This window comes from Branchiostoma lanceolatum, chromosome 6 (genome assembly GCF_035083965.1).
Source record: "Branchiostoma lanceolatum isolate klBraLanc5 chromosome 6, klBraLanc5.hap2, whole genome shotgun sequence".
Classification (NCBI taxonomy): domain Eukaryota; kingdom Metazoa; phylum Chordata; class Leptocardii; order Amphioxiformes; family Branchiostomatidae; genus Branchiostoma; species Branchiostoma lanceolatum.
The window spans coordinates 9933362-9954587 of NC_089727.1; the positions used below are offsets into that span (position 1 = coordinate 9933362).

The 21226-nt window shown below is 42.5% G+C and overlaps 1 protein-coding gene across 1 annotated transcript; it reads left to right on the forward strand.

The window, feature by feature from the left end:
• The first annotated feature begins 501 nt into the window (after nucleotides 1–501).
• On the forward strand, nucleotides 502–20968 carry LOC136436513 (DNA ligase 1-like). The gene is made up of 7 exons (XM_066430532.1): nucleotides 502–2244; nucleotides 13889–14024; nucleotides 15753–15840; nucleotides 16552–16609; nucleotides 17429–17480; nucleotides 18275–18477; nucleotides 19415–20968. Exons 1-7 carry the CDS (start codon nucleotides 788–790, stop codon nucleotides 19653–19655), a joined length of 2235 nt encoding a protein of 744 aa, XP_066286629.1. The 5' UTR covers nucleotides 502–787; the 3' UTR covers nucleotides 19656–20968.
• The last annotated feature ends 258 nt before the right edge of the window (nucleotides 20969–21226 follow it).

The following is a 21226-nucleotide window of genomic DNA, read 5'->3' on the forward strand; positions in this document are numbered from 1 at the left end:
AGTTTAGAGTTTGGGAGTAAAAAGAAGATCAAACGTTGGCCCAACGTTTTATATGCAATACACAGATTTGATTGAAAACATCCTTTTATTGCAATGACAGATTTTACCAAGAGTTCCAAATATTAGAATAGGCAACTGTATCAGATGCTATTTGGAAGGATCCGCGGCCTGTTCAATGCAGCTGTTAAAAGCTCCGTCAGAGGGCGCTACTGTATAAACAAGCTAACCGTAGACCACCTGTTGCGTGAACTAGAGTTCGATTGAGCTACACTACAGCCTGTGCAAAGTAACATACCACGGCCTCTTCAGTACCTGGAACAAAGCGTCACCACTAAACCACGCCCCAAATGTTCCTTCAACCCCTGATGCTGATGACTTAATTGTTTGGTTCGTCAATATGAGATCTGACATGCGCTTTTGTTACCTAACGCCATATCGCGTCTTGTTTGCTCACGTTTGTGGACACAGGGAATGTGTCATGTCTGGGGTTAGAGGTTATTTCGGGGTTGAAAGGAGAAGAAGTTAAATATTAGCTACATTTTGGCGGGCCTCGTCCTAGGTCAACTGTTCTTCCACCTGTTATGTAGGGAGGGCGGATATTTCAGGACCACAAAATACACCAATTTCTGCAGCCGGCCGACTCTTTTCTCGAACTACAGTGCTGTCTTTGGTTGCAGTCTGAACAAGAGGGTGCGCCTAGCGGTCTTCAGGAGGATAATAGAGCACCACAGCTGCACAATCTGAGGTAAAAGTGACGTTATAAGAAAGAGGACATTGACAAATCAACATGGAAGCCGCGGAGATGAGTGAAAAGCCCCTGGTTCCGAGCAGTGCTACAGGAGAGGAGGACGTCAAGGAGAAGTTTGAGACAGAGGAGAACGCTGAGGTCAGTCCAGAGGAGAAAATGAGGGGAGAGATAGAAGCACTCCTGGAGAAAACCACCGGAGAGATAGAGAAACTCGAAGAGGAGAAACAGAAGAGAGGGATTAAAGAAGAAGGCGGGAGTGAAGTGGAGAAGAAACCGTTGATGAGTGAGGAGGAGAAGGGAGCCGAAGAGGAGACGTGGGCGACTCTGAAGGAGAAGGAACCCGAGGAGCCACCGAAGTCTCCCGAAGTACTTCCCGAAAACATAACGATGGAAGTTTCGGAACTCCACGATCCCGACGACTCGCCAGTGGAGAAAGAAAGCCCCTCCTTCTTATGGCAGTCAGAAGACCAGCTGTGGGAGGAGGTCCCCATCGTGGAAGGAGCCGATGACAAGGACAAAGGAACACCTGGAGACAAGAAGAAGAAGGACAAGAAAAAGACGAAGGATGAGAAAGAGAAGGAGAAGAAGAAAAAGGAGAAAGAAGAGAAGATGAAAGAAAAAAAGGAAAAAGATGAGAAGGCAAAGCAAGAAAAGAAGGAAAGGGATGAAAAAGCGAAGAAGGAAAAGAAGGAAAAAGATGAAAAGGCAAAGAAAGAAAAGAAGGAAAAGGATGAGAAGGCAAAGAAAGAAAAGAAGGAAAAAGACGAGAAAGCTAAGAAAGAAAAGAAGGAGAAAGATGAAAAGGCCAAGAAAGAAAAGAAAGAAAGAGACGAGAAGGCTGCTAAAGAAAAGAAGGAAAAAGACGAGAAGGCCGCAAAAGAGAAGAAGGAACGGGATGAAAAGACTGCTAAAGAACAGAAAGAAAAGGGTGAACAGGCTGCTAAAGATAAGAAAGAAAAAGATATACAGGCTGCGAAAGAAAAGAAGGAAAAAGATGAAAAGGCTGCTAAAGCAAAGAAAGAACAGGATGAAAAGGCCGCTAAGGAAAAGAAAGAAAAAGACGAGCAGGCCGCTAAAGATAAGAAGGAAAAGAATGAAAAGGTCGCTAAAGACAAGAAAGAAAGGGATGAAAAGGCTGCGAAGGAGAAGAAAGAAAAAGACGAAAAGGCCGCCAAAGCTAAGAAGGAAAAAGAGGAGAAGCTGAAGGAAGAGAAGGAGACTAAAGAAGCTCAGGAGAAGGAGCAGGCAGAAGTGAAGACAAAGCCAGTGGAAGAAGAGAAGGAAAAGTTGATGCCAGCAGAAAAGGAAGTTGCCGCAGATCCGGATGCGATCGAAATTCTCGCAGAGGAAGGTTTGATTCCGACTGAGAGGAGAAAGCCTGGCGGGATCTGGGAGGAGAACAAGAAAGTCATCATCCTCGGTATCGTGGCGTTCGTGTTGGTGGTGATCATCGTCATCGCAGTGGTGGTGCCTCTCACAACCAGATCACCTTACAGGTGAGCATAGGTTTGATTTTTTTTCTGAATTTGATACAGGCAGGATTTAACTGGACTTAAGACCACGTATAATATTGTAATGGGAATTGTGTGTATGTGTGTGTGTGGGGGGGGGGGGGTGCAGGGATAGTTGGACAGGTAAGTGAAGAAGTTTATTTTGCTTCCCTCCGCCTAAGATTGATAAGTACCTAACAAGAGGCCACAATTGTTTGTTTGCTGTCTAGCCTCTTGTTCGTTTGTTTTATGTCTAGGCAATATCACTCGTTATTGCATGTAGTATTTGTGTCGTGCCTTGTCTACCCGCCCCTCTTCTGTCGAGTTGTCGGTTGAAATTATGTCGACCTTCCAGCTACTCTTCGAGTTTCTCAGTAGACTACAAAGCGAGTGGAGCAAAACGCGCCACGAAAAGTCTGCGAGTTCAAGAAAAGGCAATTTTAGAACCTTACTTTTCCCTCAAACAAATTGTCCTTGCTAAAATGTAAAAAAAGAAACAATTTCAGAAATGCATTGAAATGTATACAAAGGTAGATAGACGACCTTTAATATAAGGTTCACAATTTCGTTTACCACTGTTTCAGTAGAAGTTGTAAGTACGCATTTCTTGATCAGTACAGCAACAATCACTCTGAGAACAGAAGGTATAATCTATTCACCGTGTCACGAAACTGTGCCACGTAAATTATAGTAACTGTGTTATTTACGTCACTCACGTAGTCCTCGTTAAAGATTAACGATTTTTTTCAAAGCGTCTTCTATCAATGAGTAACTCGACAAACTATGACCTGGTACTAACGCCCCCTGGCGTGTACCATACGCCATTACAACTGGTTCATTCTGGCGACTCGTCCAATGAAGAGGGGTCAGTTTACCCCTCCCTCCACTGAAGGGGTAACAGAAGGGGTGCATGACGAATTTATGCCGAAAGTGCTGGCTGGCATTTCTGGCTTTGTCCTTGTCCGCCTTCACTGTCGTCCTGAAGTTGAAGGCTGACACGAATTCCAAACGGTTTCCCTTCTTACCTCCTCCTCCCTTACGGAAAGTCAGGTGAGTTTTCACCAAGTCTGTCTGCCAAGATTTTCCTTATAATAACAGCAGCAAATCTAACTATTAAAGTACTGTCACAATAACAGAAGTACTACCACCCACACTTCATTCAAAACTTTTGAAGTTGTACTTCCAACAGGAATACAGTTGGCTGTAGTTAGTTTTTCACTGCCCTCCCCCTTCATTGTACTGACCGAAGTTCTGGCCCATTTCGGTCATGTGTTTTCACATGTGTTGACAGGCTGAGTGTCTGGTGCGTGCAAAGGTCAGCTTTTCAACCGCAAACAGCAGATGCTTGGTGCAAGACACGTAGCCTCCAGCCTGAGCCTTTCAAAAACGTATTGATCGGCCGCTTTTGTTAAGGCGTTGTCGATTTCTGTTGGAGTTTTCTTTCTTTTTTTTGTCACCCCAAACTCAGTGTTGACCTTTACCAATGCGCTTAAAGCTGTGTTTTAGGATCGTTCTGCAAGATAGCTGCGAACAATGGACGGTGTAAGGACTTTAGACAGAAGGGTTGGGAAAACGCCGTAAAACAAATATACCAGCCAGTATATTCGTTATATATCAACTTTGAGAGGCCATAAACTGAGCGCGAAGCCAACATGTTGAAACAAGTGAAAAATTCCCAGTATAGCTATAAAGTAATAAAAGTCCAATTTCTACAAAATGCCTTAAAGCACCGCTTGGGCGTTTTGAAATTGTGCCGCAAATCAGATAATATGAGATATTAGATCCAAGGGTTGCCAATAACGGCTATATCTACTAAATCAATCATTTATGTGGATGAATTACAAAGGAGCGTTGCGTATTCTGATGCTTCTGATAATTTGCATATTGAACCTAAGAATCGAGTTATTCACTAACAATGAAAAAAGATGCACAGTCCAGCAGAGCAGTACTTGAAGTTGCCCTTGAAAAATATATTTTTGGGTCTTCAGTTTACACGTACATATTTGGTAACGTTATATTCTACTTTGTGTCATCTTTTTAACGTTCGTTGTAGTTTTCCTATATATATATATCCTTCCAGTCCCAAATTGATCCCGTGTTCCTGACTAGTCTGTCTATGACCTATGTTTGTGACAGAAAGGGAGGGGCGGGCAGATCTAAAGTCGCTTCAACGCCTCAGAAATCGGTACCATATGCATCGCATAGCAGCTATATAAGAGACTAGGGAAGGTCATAAAGGTATACGGTAACGCTGCGCAACTTAATCCAGACGAGCATCGGGGGCATCTGTTGATACATTTGTCGGCACGAATCCGGATTTCCGTCATATCCCACGGATCTATCTGATTGGAAAGACTTCAGTCTTAAGTCGTGTGCAAATTTCAGTAGGCCGGTAGTACTGTGGGAGTCACTCAGCTGGTGTTGGCAGGCTCACAGGAGCTTTGCACGGCCCGGTAAACTTATCCGAGTCACGTGAAGTCGAAGGGTTTGAAACAAGTTTGCTAGTTGGTTGGCTCTTTGATTGGTCTGTTGGTCAGACTTAGTTGATTAGTTGGTTGGTTTGTTTGTTGATCGTTCGGTGGTTTGTTAATTTACTTGTCTAAGTCTTTGTTTTTTTGTTGTTGGTTGGTTGTTTTTTTGGTTAGTTATAATTGGTTACTTGGCGGGGACCACAACATACCCACTGGTGCTTTATAATTATTTTGTTTGTGTTTGTTTGTTTGTTTGTTTGTTTGTTTGTTTGTTTGTTTGTTTGTTTGGTTGGTTGGTTGGTTCGTTCGTTGGTTGGTTGGTTGGTTCGTTCGTTGGTTGGTTCGTTGCTTGCTTGGTCGGTCCTTGAGTTGCATATACGTTAAGATATTGTCCGTAACTAATCACTTAAGTTTAAATTTAGCGCTAGTGCGAGGGTATTTTCAACCTTGACCGAGGGGAATGGACGTCTGTCCCGGACTGCCTCTATCTGTTTGAATTTGGATCGAAGAAACATTTTTACATGGAGCCAATGTTGCAGAAATTGACCCATTAGAATATGGTATCAATAAGTAAAACAGGACATACTCAGCCGATGCCCGACAATATGAAATATCCAGCCCGTGTCATGACATGTTTGGTCCACCCGTGAGAAATGGTCCGGGCGGGTCCTGGTACCATATTTGAAACACAGGCACCCAAAGAGGGCGTGGCCTGGTACGACACAGCTATAAATCACCTGGCGAAAACCTGTACCTGTACCAAGGTCCAGCCAAGAAGTTGTGTTGCGAAGGAAATATAAAATGGCGGGCAAGCGCGACGCTGGAACAGACTCGACTACAGAGTCACCCCAACAAGCGACGACTTTCGAGACGAAGACATGCACGAGAAATGTTCTTCTACTGGCCGCCGCGGCATTGGTGGTAGGAGTCGTCGTGATCACGGTACCTGTTGTCTTGTTGACGAGGGGGGATTTTCGGTACGTTGTCAAGCTTGGGTCCATCGCATACCTGGCCCGGCCAACTTTTAGAAATTGTAAATATACATTCGAACAACAAACTCAACGGAGTTTCATCATCTTCATCATCCATCGTAGGACTATATCAGCCGGGACCAAATACGAAGTACATATTTCACTCCACATTGCCCTATCAAGCATCGTTTTTTTTTTTTTTTTCAAAGTGTTCATATTCCATTCCAGTGTCTCTAACTTAAGTGTCAGTAAAAGTTAAACTTCTGCAATGCACTCGGCCTCTTGGTTTCCATAGGAAAACGTCTGAAACTATTTTCTATAACGGAGTTTAAAGTCTGTATGGCTTGTCCCCTTCGTGCTTTTGAAGCACCCATTCTTTCTTAAATCAACATGGAAAGGCACAAGACACAGTGGTGATGAATTCTAGCAAGCTGCACCCTTCGTGCATTCTCTAACCTTGGAGCACCCATTCTTTCTAAAATCAGGATTCAGGCAATGCGACAAACTATCATTAGTTCGCGTTCATCTGTGCATGCAAGTCGTGTCTTTCCCACACTCAACAAGTGATGTTTTGTCAGATTAGAAACCTACCGATGCTCTGCTCTGCCTATGACAGATGTGTCTCTGACATTTAGTGTTCTACCAATGCATTTAGCGGATTAAACCTGCCAAGATTACACGGTGAGTTAACAATGGGGCGAGCCCACGGTCCTTCAGGGGGTAGTAAAACGCGTATGACCTCTGTTCAAGTACCATGAATGTTGTTCTAAATCATAAAACTGTGTGGCAGATGCTGTGTTCATGGCAAAGACAGGGCAGTTCCATTGTCGCTACATTATTGGGGTGTCAATGCGAAATTATCCTGAAAGCGGAAAAGCAATAGCCTGGAAATCGATCAAGACTTGCACATGGGCCTTTAATAATTGGTACAATAAATGCGAGATCGCCCTGTATTGGGTCTGTGGGTACCAGGCTAGATCAAGCAGTTTGATCAGCTATACAGTTCTGATTCACAAGGCGACATGGAAGTAGTGATTACTCTGGTTCTTCTAAATGGTAAATGATTGGACTGTTAACATTGTGGCCTGTGTAAGTCAGTTAAAGATGTACATGACCAAGCATAGATTATGCAAATGTAGAAGTCACTTGCATAATCAAAATATTTCATGGAGATATGGGGTCTACGACCTCTTGTATTTTTTTTACATTTGTTCTCATCCCATCCCATTCATCATACCCTCATACTCTGTAAGTCCATCTGATTGATTTCAGCCGGTTGCAGGAACACGAGGAGGATTCTAAAACCCCACCAGGAGTTATCTATCGGTGTGTAAGCATGATAGATCGGTACAGTACGGCATGCTCTCTTACACAGACATCAGGGGCTCGTCAGAATAGATTTCAAGCAGATACAGTGATTGATTTTACAAGCGTGGCGCACGTCATCTTAATAAAGTGGTTGTTAGATGGTGAAAAAGAGGATAACCAGAGTATTCATCTGTTCAGATCTGACGCTGTCTCAGTCTCTCCCATCCATCTCTCTAATCTGGTCATACCTCATTCGTCGATCAGCCAAACCCTCTTCTATTCAGGTATCCTTGAACGCTCACAGCGCTGACAGGTCTAATGTAGTACCGGATTACAGCATCATGAGTGGGATGTATAGATGAGGTTTTTTTCAAGCTTGTAGATACCTCGTGTAGCCGTACACTCTCCGTTCGTATCTCGTCTTGGACTATCCCATGGTCCAGTGCCTGATCTAGCACAACAACAGAAGCAATTCGAGGGCACATACCTCCGCTAACAGTAACTTCTCCTAACACAAACAAGGACGTTTGTTGAGATAGCCTGTTGGCAGAGTTAATCCTGAATCTGATATCTGATTTTTCTAACGCCCCAACTAACCAACCAAGTAACCAACCAACCCGAACCAACCAACCAACCAACCAACAAACCAACCAACCAACCAACCAACCAGCCAACCAGCCAACCAACTAACTAACTAACTAACCAACCGACCAACCAACCAACCAACCAACTAACTAACTAACTAACTAACCAACCGACTAACCAACCAATCAAACCAACCAACTAGCCAACCAACCAAAGTCAATCAACCAAACACAACCAACCAACCAACCGACCAAACCCAACCAACCAACCAACCAACCAACCAAAATATTGCACTAGTAGTATGGTCTCCGCCTTCGTAGAAGTAGCCCTTCGCCATGGTGTATGCAAATTAGCAATATATTCGTTACTTATCGTACGTACAGATATAATAAAGTACATTTTATATGTCCGTGGGGACATAAAAATAAAGGTATCTTAGTGCTGGATATGAGTTTACCGTTGCCAAACAGCATGCACAAAGACTGGCAAACAAAAATGGATTTTATGACTCTGTACTGAACATAAAATTCTGGTGGTGACAGAAAAGCAATAACAGTCGAGTAGCCGCGAGTTCAACGTCAGTGGAAACACACAGCTCTGTCAAAAGGTTTCCTTGTCGTTCTGAGAATCCCCTTTGGTTGCTTACAACAGAAGAAGTCTTGAAGGATTTACATGCCGTATCTATAGGGGGAGTATATCACCAGGACAAACTATATTGCATTTTATGAAACGGAAGACGCGCTAGATCACAATCAACCATCTCCCTGTCTTCAGCTGTGACCCATGGGATTGAAGAAAGCCGGAACGGTTCCTCAAGTAACCGACTGCTTGTCATGTATCTTCTTCAAGTTGGATTAGGTTGTGTCCTTGCGTAATTGCCCTTCGATCGTCCTCCTTGACGAGACTCGACCACAAGTAGGTTCATCGATCCTCCTCCCTCCTGCATATTGAGAGCCACACTCCCACACGGCAGTAGGGACGACGGGCGGGACGGGAAAATTACCACACGGCCGGCGGGACTTCACCACACGGGCCGGGAACAGGAGTCGCGCAATGGCCGGCGGTGGAGGCGGTGACTCCGACACGTTCGTCATCAAGATTCCAGAGGAAGAGCGACTGACGGACCTGACAGAAGAAGTGCCCGACGAGAGGGGGTCTCCGCTGGGGAGGAAGCTGCGGGAGTACCGGCTGCTGGTCGGCGTGGTGGCGTTCTTGTTAGCGGTGGACGTTATTTCCATCTCCGTACCGTTGGTGATCAACACAAGGTGGGAAAGGTGAGACAGTCTGGCACTGAGTGGTTTTGAGACAGGACGATGTTCTTTTCCATCCTATACCTTCTGTTCGGAGTGCCTGTGTTGAACCGGTGTGACCGCCCTTTAGTGTAACACACCTGCTTTGACACATCAATCAACTTTTCACACGCCAAGTCTATTTATATCTTATTTTAAGCACCATTTAAACTGTCTGACGAACAAGCTTTTACTGCGTTTGATGATTATACAAGAATTCTTAACTGGCCACTTAAATTGGGATTCTTAACATTTACGTCGACTCTAGGTTGTTTCTAGCTATAGTTCTCTTTTGGGCTGCACGTACATCTGCAAGCTTGTTTGCCATTTTGTACATCATCAACAGTATTACACAGTCTGGACAGGGTGTTTCTTTCGTGAAGTGGGAAGGGAACGACTACCGACTCTTACGGCTGTGTGGTTTTCTTTTCTCCTCTTTTTTCTTGTTTTACAATTGTCTCCGTCGAATTCAACCTCTAGAATACTCATACCCCCTTCCTCTGTCAGGACTTCGCGACTTGTGCATCACTAAAGTCCACTCCAAAATTCTGGATACGCCGTTACGGGGTGTTTGCGAAGGATATGTAACCATGTACTATGTGCCCGTTTGAACGGGTCATTACAATACATTTACACCGCCAGAATGGCACTTAACGCGGCTATTTTGTGAGCAAGGCCATCACATTTTCGGCTCCGTGTATAACTCCTAATGATAATGTCTTCTTTGGATACACACCAGGCCATCAGGCGAGAGGGGCCGAATTCGCCCGACCTTAGGAGGCAAACATGTAGCACCCTTCACATATACGTCGATTTTAATGCATTTATCGATATCAAGTTTGATTGTGTCAGACTCTTTTCCCACCCTATTACGACCCCTCATATCCGACACTTGTACCGTGGTCAGCACTTCCAGTTTTAATCGATCTGCAGATGTAAAGTACCAATCAACGTGTCCAAATCCTAGGTCACAATAAACGAAACAGAGCCTGTTAAAGATATTATGGTTTTGGTTGATTACTTTACACTTAAGCGAATCAACAGAGTTTGTATAGGAGGACAAAATAGTTTGATACTTTGGTCCAAAAGTATTGTTCTATTGCTAGTCACTGGTCCATAGGCATTGTTTTTAATATAAAAGAAGGCGCGTATGGTTCAATACCCCTCGGTTATTGAACTTAACCTTCTCTTGATTAATCTACATATCTTTTATCCCGGCGATCGATGTTCGCCTCTCTCACGGCGATATGACGAGTCAACGCAGCTAAACCATGAATCATCAACAGTAGATACAGGTATGCTGTGTGCCTGTATCTGTGTAACCAGTATAACCGCTCTTCGGCGTAACACACAAGCTTCACAGGCAGGCGGCGCAGCAGCAGCTGGTTATATTACACTGAACAACCTGTCACACCTAACCTTTGCACATCTAGCTGCAACTATTATTTAATTATATGTAGTGATGGTGCCCCTACAGTTCTTCTTGTTAACGAATTCCACTCTATGAGTTCTAGGAAAAAACGAATTTTTGAATACATCTAAGCTGTATGGATTGATAACTCTACTTGTGCTAACCCGAAAAACGCTAGCCGTCTGAAGACTAACATTTTCCATCACCTATACGCGAAGGGTCGAAAGAAAATGCAACGCGTTTAACTTACACACACTTGGTAATGGTTCTGAAAGTAAGAATGCATTTTTACCCACAATTTTTTTTCTCTGATTAATGTCTTTAGCTGATGATACGTGTGATTCTCAGCGTTTCCGTTTGGCGTCATTAGATAAACCTAGTTACGGAGGCATAAGTAGATTCTCCGATTCCCTTCCTGTAGGCGAATCTAGTTATGTTTGGCTTGATGACTCGTACTTGAGGTAACGTAACATGACCTATTTACGTGCAAAACCTATTTACGTCCGGTTTGGCTCATGTCCACATGTCGCGGTGTATTATGCCAAAGCCTGTTCTCATGAGCAATAAAGAACATCATAAGTATGATCCTTAGCCATCTCTTTAATTTTTGCACAGCAAAACACAATAGCCATGCGTTTACCACGTGAACGCCACGTGTCGCGCATGTGGGGGGAATTTACATTGTTTTTTTTCCATCGCGTTAAGCAAGCGGCCGGACAGACATAGTGATTTTATTATCATTTGTCTGCAGACTACTTTGGACAGTTACTGTGCATTTTTTTCTGGTCTATGTTCTTCAAGCATAGCGCTAGAAGGGAAAAGACCGAGGTGGACGATAATGGGTTACCCTAGCACAATTCTTCATCATATACCTCAGTGTAAATACATGCTCGCATGGCGTTAAATAGGCGGAGAAAAACTTACAGACCATGCATTTTCTTTTTAGAAGAGCTGATATTTCTGACCATGGGTTTAAAATTTGGCTCTGTCCGTGCGGTTTTAAGATAAATACGTTTTGAATAAATCGGACGTAAATTGGTCATGTTACGTTACCAGGTGTTCGTGAGATTGTGGCAGTTTGTGGCACTGGGAAAAGGTAGATCTTAATGTTTCAGCTATCTTAACTGTCTCTAAAGAACGGTAGCACTGACCAGCTCATGATCATAAATACATCTGTTTCAATCGAAGAGTTAGGTCACATTTTAATTTTGCCCCTTTAGTGTCCACTTCACATGGATTTTATTAACCTTACGCTCGAGGTCATTATAAGTTGACGTAGCGCACATAGAGTCCATTCCACTGTAATCATTTTGGAAAGGGGAGTCAATGATGCGCATTCATGATTTTTCTGATGAATTTTACGTATTTCGAACCATCTAATTTTTACGTATATTTGCTCTTGCGGAAGGCAACTAAAAGATGGAATCAAATTTCAGGCAAGTGCCATACGGTATGGCAACAACTGTTATATGACTGTTCAGTGCAAACTAGGAAGCACTAGCTTGGCAAAAAGTGTCCGATGGTGCATAAAAAAAACCAAAGGTCGTGTCGGCTTGAGTTGGCGTTGAGCTAAACACAGCCGTAAAAAAATATACGACCAAATTTCATACTTTATAACTTTTCAACATCCTTAGGACAGGGGGCACATTCTCGGGGGTTCTCCTTAGCAGACGTAAGATTCCTTTCCGCGCACATTGCATCTTGCAAGCTGGCTGGAAACGGTTGGATGGTTATTACAGATAAGACTTTCAAATGAGACGTCACCGTCCTTGGCCGATACTTAAAGACAGAAAACCACAAGTACCAGAAGCACCCTTATCAGTGGCGAGCATACTGACAATTTCCGTGCAATTTGTTCGGAAGGGACATTAGTCTATAAATGGTAGCAGGAGCATTCTTGTGTTGAAGTGCATTGCCTCAATCGATCAGCATCAGTGAGAATAAAATCAGAAGGTTGGAGTGCGTTTCTGATAAAACTGTCTTCACAAATATGTGTCTGTCTGATGTGTCTGTTACGTGGTGGGAAGAACGCATACCTTATTTGGGATAATCAAATTTACGGAAGAAGTGGGGTATTGCGTCACTGGTAAAACATCTCAAATATCAGCAATCTTTTCATCCAGCACTCATCTGAAACGTTGACAAAGTTACCTTTATTGATCGAGGCGAAAAAAGACGTTCTTGCGCTTTACTGTGCCAAACGGCTGTTAGGACTTTTGGATTAATCGAATCGAAGTTGTCTTCGATTCATTTATATCGACGTTGTAGTTGCCACCCACTTCGGTAAAGCTTCTAACGAAGCCCCACGGGAAAAATAACTTTCCCGCCAAACCATGTAGTCGATTCAGAGCCTTGTTGTAGTTGTTCCGGAGTGGCAAGATCGTTGTCATTGAAGGTGATATATTGACAGAAAGGACTTAAGATATCAGCTACCACAATCGATAGACATCCCGCCTTACATCCAGGTGTATATCGGAAGATAACACCGTAGTGGTTTCTAGTCTCTACCAGACTAAACCACGCCAGCTTTAGGGAGGGTATGGCCATCATAGGGTAACATTTGCAGGTGTAGTTAAGAAATATATACCTCAGTACCGTGGACTGACTGTACTGACCAATTAGTCACTTTTTTGCTGAAAGTTCTACGATCCATACCTTCGTAGGAATGCCTGGCGGAGGCTAACGTTAGGTGGTTTCTGCCTTGCCCAGGCGTACTCCTGGAGGGTATATGGTGGCAAGCCTTCATCTTAGTTCATCAGTTCAACAACTCAAACAGAATTTCAGCATCAGGAGATTTAAGACAGATCATAAAATCAATAATTAACCCACGCACCAATTAATCCACACTTAGCTGAGTTCCCTGTGCTACATTTTCAAAGGTCGCCGCCACTGAAGCGGACGGTAGAACGTTTGGTTAGACCAGGGAGGGAAGTGTGTGTGTGTGAAAAAATGGAGGAAGGCGTGAGCCACTAAAACAAGCGATTAACTCACGTCATGATCAAAATTGACAAAGGCAGGAGAGCTTTATATTGTGGTGTCAGTCTTGTTAATGTAAAATGTCTCAATAACTTTGCCTAGGCACCGACTGGTCCTAATTGGAGTGCTGAAAGACAATTGGGGAACATATGAGCGATAACATGATATGAGAAGTTGAGAACTGTATTACTATCATTACCCTACACATTGGGTACCTGCCTGTGGCACTGGCTGCAAATACACCTGATATTATTATTATTATTATTATTACTATTGCTCCGGCTGAGTGTACCCAATAACATGAAGCCATTGACCCACAAGCAAACCCGGAAGTTGGCTTGTTTATCGACTATTCCATTATGAACAGGTGCCAAATGTTTGTTGCAAGTTAAAGAGATTATTTTAGTGCTTGAGCATTTCAAAAGAACATGCCTTTGAAAAACCCAAGATGTTAGAATTTGAGATACAAAGATAATAGAATTGACTGAGCTAGAAGGATTTGTTGACAAACTTTGTCCCTCACCCGCAACTATTGAATGGGACCTTCCGCAGTAGAATGAAAGACTGAAAGGTTCTCGGCCCAGCAAATGAGCTGGAAGGCAATGTTTGAGTATTTTCTGTGTTTTGTTTGTCCTTCAGGATGGAGCCGTACCTGAACTTCAGCATCAGCACCACGTGGAACAGCACGCCGATTGCACAACCCCTCAACTTCTCCCTGGAGGCGGGGGAGAGGCCAGGGAGCACCCCTACTGACCCACCCATACCCGGTCTCACGGTATGCTGTGTAACGTTAGGGTTTACGGAAAAAGCTGGGCTGTCGCCCGGGGCTGACTACCTTTTGGGGCCCCAAGGGCGTGCATGGGGGTTTGGTCTGTATTCAATAGAATTTCCTTGAGGAAAAATTAGGTCAATTCCAGAGGAAGACTGGAAGACAACACTTATTGTTGGGGGGGGGGGGGGGTGAAGGTGTCAGATATGAGCAACTCCACAAAGACTGGAAAGAAGGCAAGCCAATTAAGATATAAACAAAGTTCTAAGTACTAGTACACAACAAAATGTACGAGAAATATGAAGCTAATCTAAAGTGGAACATTTAAGGAAAAGTTAACAGGTGGTTGGTCACTATGTGCTTCACACCTTAACACTAGCCTCCGTTGCAGTCCTTTTCCCCGCAGCATGTTTTTTTTGCAATTTTTTTTTGGGGGGGGGGGGGGGGGGGGGGGGGGCGCCACGTATCTGCTTGGGATCCCGTATCCGCCGTGCCTCTGTGTCCGCTATAGACCCTGTGTCCGCTGCTGGGGAAGGACTGCGTTTTGTCGCTTCCAGCAAAGGCCCATCAAAAATCACTTATCACCATTGCCATGGATGTGCGAACTTCCCGTAATAAACACGGCCAGCGCAGGGAAATCTTCATGCCCCTTTGAGCAGCGACAACGTTCTAACGGTTGCCGGGATGTCTTTTCAAAACACGACGGACGGACACCTAAATGAACGAACCTTTCGCATTTTTTCCTTCGTACATCCATCGAAGTTGCTATAATGATTTTGTGCTTTTCGTGCAAGGAAACGTGGCTCAAACATGTCTCACAAAGCGTGAGAAAGCTGCAATACTTTCTCCGCGCACGCTGCGCTAGACAATGGCCGATCATAATCTAACCCCTGACCCTTTGTTGTTTTCTCTGTCGTATAAGAAACACTCTAATTATAAGATCTCTTAGCTACGACGGCTGAATCCACAGAAGATATCAGCAATAGAAAGAAACATCAGGCCACATTTCAGACAATTTGTAACTCGACTTTGAAGACAACATGATAATCATTTGCAAGGAAGCATGCGTCACTTCACGTGGGCTTTGTGCAACGTAACATTTGAATTGCTTCTCGTGGTAGTGTGAATTACTTCTCCCGGTAGTGTTAATTACTTCTCGCGGATACATTAATTGCCTTTGCTGGAAGCGACAAAGCGCAGTCCTTCCCCAGCAGCGGACACAGGGTCTATAGCGGACACAGAGGCACGGCGGATACGGGATCCCAAGCAGATACGTGGCGCCCCCCCCCCCCCAAAAAAAAAATTGAAAAAAAAACACGCTGCGGGGAAAAGGACTGCAACGGAGGCTACCTTAACACCTGGTGGATAGATAAGCCCTTTCTCATGGCCATTTTGCACCCCCCAGCTGTATGTTCAGGTACTGCAGTATTACAGGAAGACACCCCCTTCATGAAAGTAGTGTGGTATCATAAGTCAGTATCTCTGCAATGTTAACATTTGACTTTTAAACATCCACTTTTTTGTGGATTACAAAATACAAGATTCGCTGTGCTTGAATTTAAATTATAGCAAATGATCCATAGCTGTTGCCTCAATATATACTGATAACTTCCCCAGTGCCCATCATACATAATGTTACAACTACTGTGTCTATAGGGAAACAAGGAGATGGAACAATGACATTAATGGAGGGTTGTAAGGGTAACAGGTCATCTTCTCCTCCACACGTTGTAGGTTAACATGGATCTGCCGTTCTTCGGAGTGGACCCTGCGCCCCCCGGCCCTGCAGGACAACCTACCGACCAACTGTGGGACTATGAAGGTAGACAATCTAGATCTGACACTGTGTCTCATGTAGCGTTTCACTGGGAACTCTGTAGTCGACCAGTGTAAGCACCCTCCGACTTAACCCACCAGCAAGGTTATAGATAAAACTGGAAGCGCTCTTATCTACATTGGCAGGTCCTATAACCTGACACTCAGTGCCCTGCAGGCCTGCTGATAGAGATCGCCTGATTTATATATCTGGACAACTTAGATTCACTCAGGCATATGTCGACTTTGTGCATTTACTTATATCTGGATGGCTCAGTTTATGAAACATGATTTGGAATAAAGATTACTAATACTGTAATGAGACATCTTTCATTCAGAACCCATCTACACTTTACACTCATTTGGCCCTTGACATCAGTTTATCATACCAAGCCCCAAGTATTTAATAAAGTTTGTTAAGGCAGATTTATTGGTTGATGAGGAAGTGGAAAGCAGCTGTGGAAGACAATTACTTCCTTATCAATGAAAAATATCTGGGGCACAGCAAAACTTGTTATGATCAGTCTTCACAGTCTCCCACCCCTAATTCTAATGGTTTATCCCTGGTAAAAAGATCACAGAACTATGAACATAAAATGATTGATGTGTAATTTAAGCCTTTACAACAGAATATATTGATCAACCCTGTTGAAATGTTTAAACAATAGACAGAATTCTCTGTACTAAGATTTTCTAAACAATATTTGTTCTCTTACAGTGTTTGAGATTTTCTTTCTTGGACCAGAAGATCGGTACCTAGAAGTAGAATTTGGGCCGTAAGTATGGATTATGTTGTGATACAAACAATACAAAATTCGTGACCGGTTTATACAGGGAAAAATCCTAAAACATCATTATGAAAATTATAGCAATTTTGCAACAGTATGTGTAGCACTTAGAAGAGTTGCATCTTTATCCAGCACGCACAATTTTAGTCAGTGTTCAACACCAGATGTTATTTGATGGATCATATGTTTTAGGGTTATAAGAGGTCAAGGACTTCTTATGCCATAGGGTTAAATACATGTAATAGATCACTGTCATCTCAGTATCGACCAAAAGAATCACATCCCATAGGATACTGTCTCCAGATTGATTCAGTAACATATTTCTCATGAAAGCCAGATGATAGGAATCTTATTTTGATATTAACATGAGCAGAATTACAAGGAGCAATTTCTGACTGCATTGTTCTTGGTTATACTTATACGTTGATGCAACTTCAGGCTTATCATAAATATCATGCTGCCGACGTTTGAATTCAAAGGAATCTAAGCTGCAATTATCAAGTCATTTAACAGGCTACAAAAAATACACAGGGTCTAAAACTTTTACGTGGTAAGGAATCCACATCCACTACAGACCTACATTAATTCTCATAAGTCAATCGCACAACATCTATGATATTAGCACGGATCTATTTAATAGGGATGCCTTTGCCAGAGAATCTCATAGCTTTCTCTTTACCAGATACAATGTAGCTTTGTGAATAAGGTTGACACTGTAGTCTGTAAGGATAACATCTGGTGTAGTCTATTGTGCGACGTTAAGTCCTCATGTACATTAATCATATCATTTGTTTTCAATCTCTTCAGATATGGACATCATCTAGTCCTCCGTCTGAAGGGATCCAGACAGGTGGTCGAGGTAAGTTAGAAATTTCAAGTTCAACATTGTATGTAGATTTCAGCAAATTGATTAACCCTCTACATCTAACAATCTACTGCATCCCACAAACGTGGGTTCACAAAAGGCCACAGATTTTCAAATCTGTTTCTTTAATTGGCTCATCTGGGTAATGTCAGGTTCAAGCTTGCACCAGTACAGTACCCTGGGTATTATTGATCAGTAACTTCCTTTGCACTTATACAGGTATTTGGTACTAATTTACTTAAAGGCAGACTAAACTTAATTTCGTAAAGCATACTGAATTATGTTAAATATACCACTAAGACCAGTTCAGACTTGTTTTACACTAGTCCATCATAGATTAGCGTTTTTACAACATTTAAATTGGCGGCCTGGTGCCCGTAATACTCAACGAGTCCATAGACCGTGACGTCAGAATCCGTCAGAATCCGACTCGGCCCCAGAATCTATTCTATAGAACACGCATCGATCGTAACAGTCGGATTCTGACGGATTCTGTCGGATTCTGACGGATTCTGACGTCACAGTCTTTGGACTCGTTAAGTATTACGGGCACCAGGCCGCCAATTTGAAATGTTGTAAAAACGCTAATCTATGATGGACTAGTGTAAAACAAGTCAGAACTTGTCTTAGTGGTATATTTAACATGATGTAGTATGCTTCACGAAATCAAGTTTAGTCTGCCTTTAAGAAAACACAATAAAGCTTAGCCTGATACTTTCCTTGAGCATAAATGTATGATTCCATGTCAAATCTGGAATGGAACCTAACAATACGTCACACCTTTTCAGACATTACTCCCCTTGCAATACACCGCTCGGAGAGCGGGTAGTCGCTGGACAGGCCAGGCCTTCATTCCGTGGGACTACATCCCGCCAAACCTGGGATGGATGAACGCGTACGGGATTCACAACACGTCCGACAGCGAGCGGCGGTACCTGGCCCTGTATCCCATCCCAAGGGACGACATCGCAGCAGCCGGACAGCCAGACTTGTAAGTTTCTCTTCTTATCATGAAAGTTCATTTGTGTTCTTGGTACATAGTACTCTGAATTTGAAGGAAATGTTAGATTTCCAACACAATAGAATGGACTCACCTAATGATCTCTGAAGAAGACTAGGCGGAGTATTCGCTCAGGTTGAAAAATAGTAATTTTCTTTCATCTATTCATTCTCATCTTGGCCTTTCTAAAAATAACCCAAATTTAGCTTCTTGGATTGAGGCAATGGAGTGTAAAGAGTCACTACCAGCAGTGTTAAACCTAGATCTTATATTCAGTACTCCAAAACCATTAAATGAAGTGAGCTGTGCTCCAGGAAAGTGTGTGAAAGTGTCCTGTTAGATGGCAGCTAGAACATGTTCAATGACTGTTTAAAAAGCATCTCTAGAATACCTGAACATTGAACCTGACTGAGAAGCTGCTTGCTTAAAGGCAGACAAAGTGATGCTGTCTACCAGGGACGTCCATACAGCTGAGAGTGATGGAGATGAAGTATGCACTTGGGGCTTTTAGTGCCCTGAGTGCTGCATCCTAGTAAAATCCCTGGAGATGTCCTGACGAGGATAGGTCTCTTCAATCTCATCTTGGCTATTTTAGGTTGATGACAAAGTACATTTAGCAACATGCCCAATACCTTACCTGTTTTGTGCATGCCACCTAGCAGGGCTTGAAGTATTTTTGATAAATTGATTTTTTTTCTGTTTCCTGTGATACATGATTTATGATCATACCAAGCCTGAATATCCTTGTGATATTGAGTTGTGATATTTTTGTGCAATCTTCAAAAGCCTTTTGCAGGCAGGCGATTTGAACCCTAACCTGTTTTCAGTTTCAAGCATCTGAGGAAAGTCGCAATTACTTCCAACATCTTGAAGGGCATGTAATGGTACTTCTAGATTTTATGAATCCTACTTTTCTTTTGTTTTCCAGTCACAAGCTTGGCTACTTCAAACCCCTGAACGTCAGTGTGCTGTACCCTGCCGGCTGGAAGCAACCTTTGCCACAGAGGTGGGCGTCAAACAGAGTAGCAGCACCTCTTCAGGAAACCCCTGTCCAGGAAACACCTGTCCAGGAAACACCTGTTCAAGAAACACCTGTCCAAGAAACACCTGTCCAGGAAACACCTGTCCAGGAAACACCATCCCAAGAAACACCTGTGGAAGAAACATGAATCGCTTCTCTCTAATCATATCCTGTGTGACACTTAAAGAAGTTTTCTTAGGGAGGATTTTGAAGATGAAGAGTGAAGAAATAACTGATAAGAAAGTGGAAAAGGCTGGAACATCTTTGTAAGCGGTACTGTGATAGGTGTGTTAAGATCGCACTTTGTATGTTTGCCTTGTCTGAAATTGTTTGGGTCCTATTGAAAAACTTCAAAAGTTATCAAATGGGCTTCTCAAAACAGAGTGGGCATTGGATGTTACTGTTGTTAGATTCTTCAAAGTTTTTTCAGTTTAGCAACTTGCAAAGTTTTTATTCCAACACTGAAAAGAAGCTGTTTTGCAAAAATCATTGTACTCTCACAGAGCAGGGTTTCAGTTAGAGCAATTTGTGAGATATCGCAAGCTGGTGTTTTATTTCAACTTACATTTCAAGTAATAGTGATATATCTTGAATTGAAGTGATTATATTATTAGATCTACAATTTCTTCTCATCCTCAGCAAAAGTGCAATCATGAAGATTAATGTTAGACCAAAACATCTCATTCTCTTATACAATATAAAAGGCTCCACAATTAGACTGGGTTTAATTCACCCTGTCAATGTATTCTACGATTATTTACTTCCATTATGTCATGTTGTATACTTTTTAAAACAATGAATGCAATAATTTGATAGTGTCATGTTATGTGTGATTCCCAAATGCATACTGTATTTGATATAGTTAGATGTGTAATTTAACATTAAAGTTGCTGCAATAGTTTTGTTCTAGAACTTGAACATTAGCTTAGTAAAGTCCATAAGAAACGATTTTACCTGTGAAAACTCTATCATGATTTTTCAATCATAATTAAGTCTTAATCATTTTAATGTTTTGACAGAAGTACTGTATTTAGGACAGACGTCTCTGGAGTGTACACCTGTAATTAGAGTGAGTACAGTAAGAGTAATTTACTGTAAGGCATAGAATGTCTCTGATTTTTGTGAAAATAGAACTTACTTCAGAGCATAGAAATGGAGCATAAAGACCAACGCTTTGTAAATGTCACTTATGATATGATATTAGCATGTTGTAAGGTACCATTTATCACCATTGCAGTCTGCTGTGGTAGATTTGAATTTGCATAGATGTGGCTTTTTGAAGTATGATCTGTTATGTGGTGTATGGATCCGATTTCCAATATGTTCATTTAGAATGTGTTTAGGTATTGTTTGCTTTTAAACATGTATGAAGTTTTGATGCTACTGCTGTTGCTTTTGACCGTGAACATTTCCTTTATTGTGATGCTGAATAAAAACGTTTTCTTGCTTTTCAAAAATATATTTATCGTGGTAGTCAATGTAGCAGTCAATTGCAAGCACCTTGGATATGATGACAAAGAAAACCAGAAAACCCCCTCCATGGATGTATAAATACAGCTATATAACAAACCCCAGGGGGTCGTCCATCTATAGTAGCAATTTGGACTCTCAGCCTTGTGTATAATGTTCCCTTTGTTAAGATGCAGGTAGCTCAAATTATGACAAAGAGCTTCAATCAGACCTTGCCTCTGGGGAGATTCTTATACCTTTATTGTAGCT

Bases quoted from the DNA above. Each gene is read 5' to 3' on its own strand.
- LOC136436513 (XM_066430532.1), top strand. From the start codon at position 788: ATGGAAGCCGCGGAGATGAGTGAAAAGCCCCTGGTTCCGAGCAGTGCT. The intron at 15,841-16,551 runs GTAGACAATCTA...GTTCTCTTACAG, and splicing joins CCAACTGTGGGACTATGAAG to TGTTTGAGATTTTCTTTCTT. The intron at 17,481-18,274 runs GTAAGTTAGAAA...ACACCTTTTCAG, and splicing joins GATCCAGACAGGTGGTCGAG to ACATTACTCCCCTTGCAATA.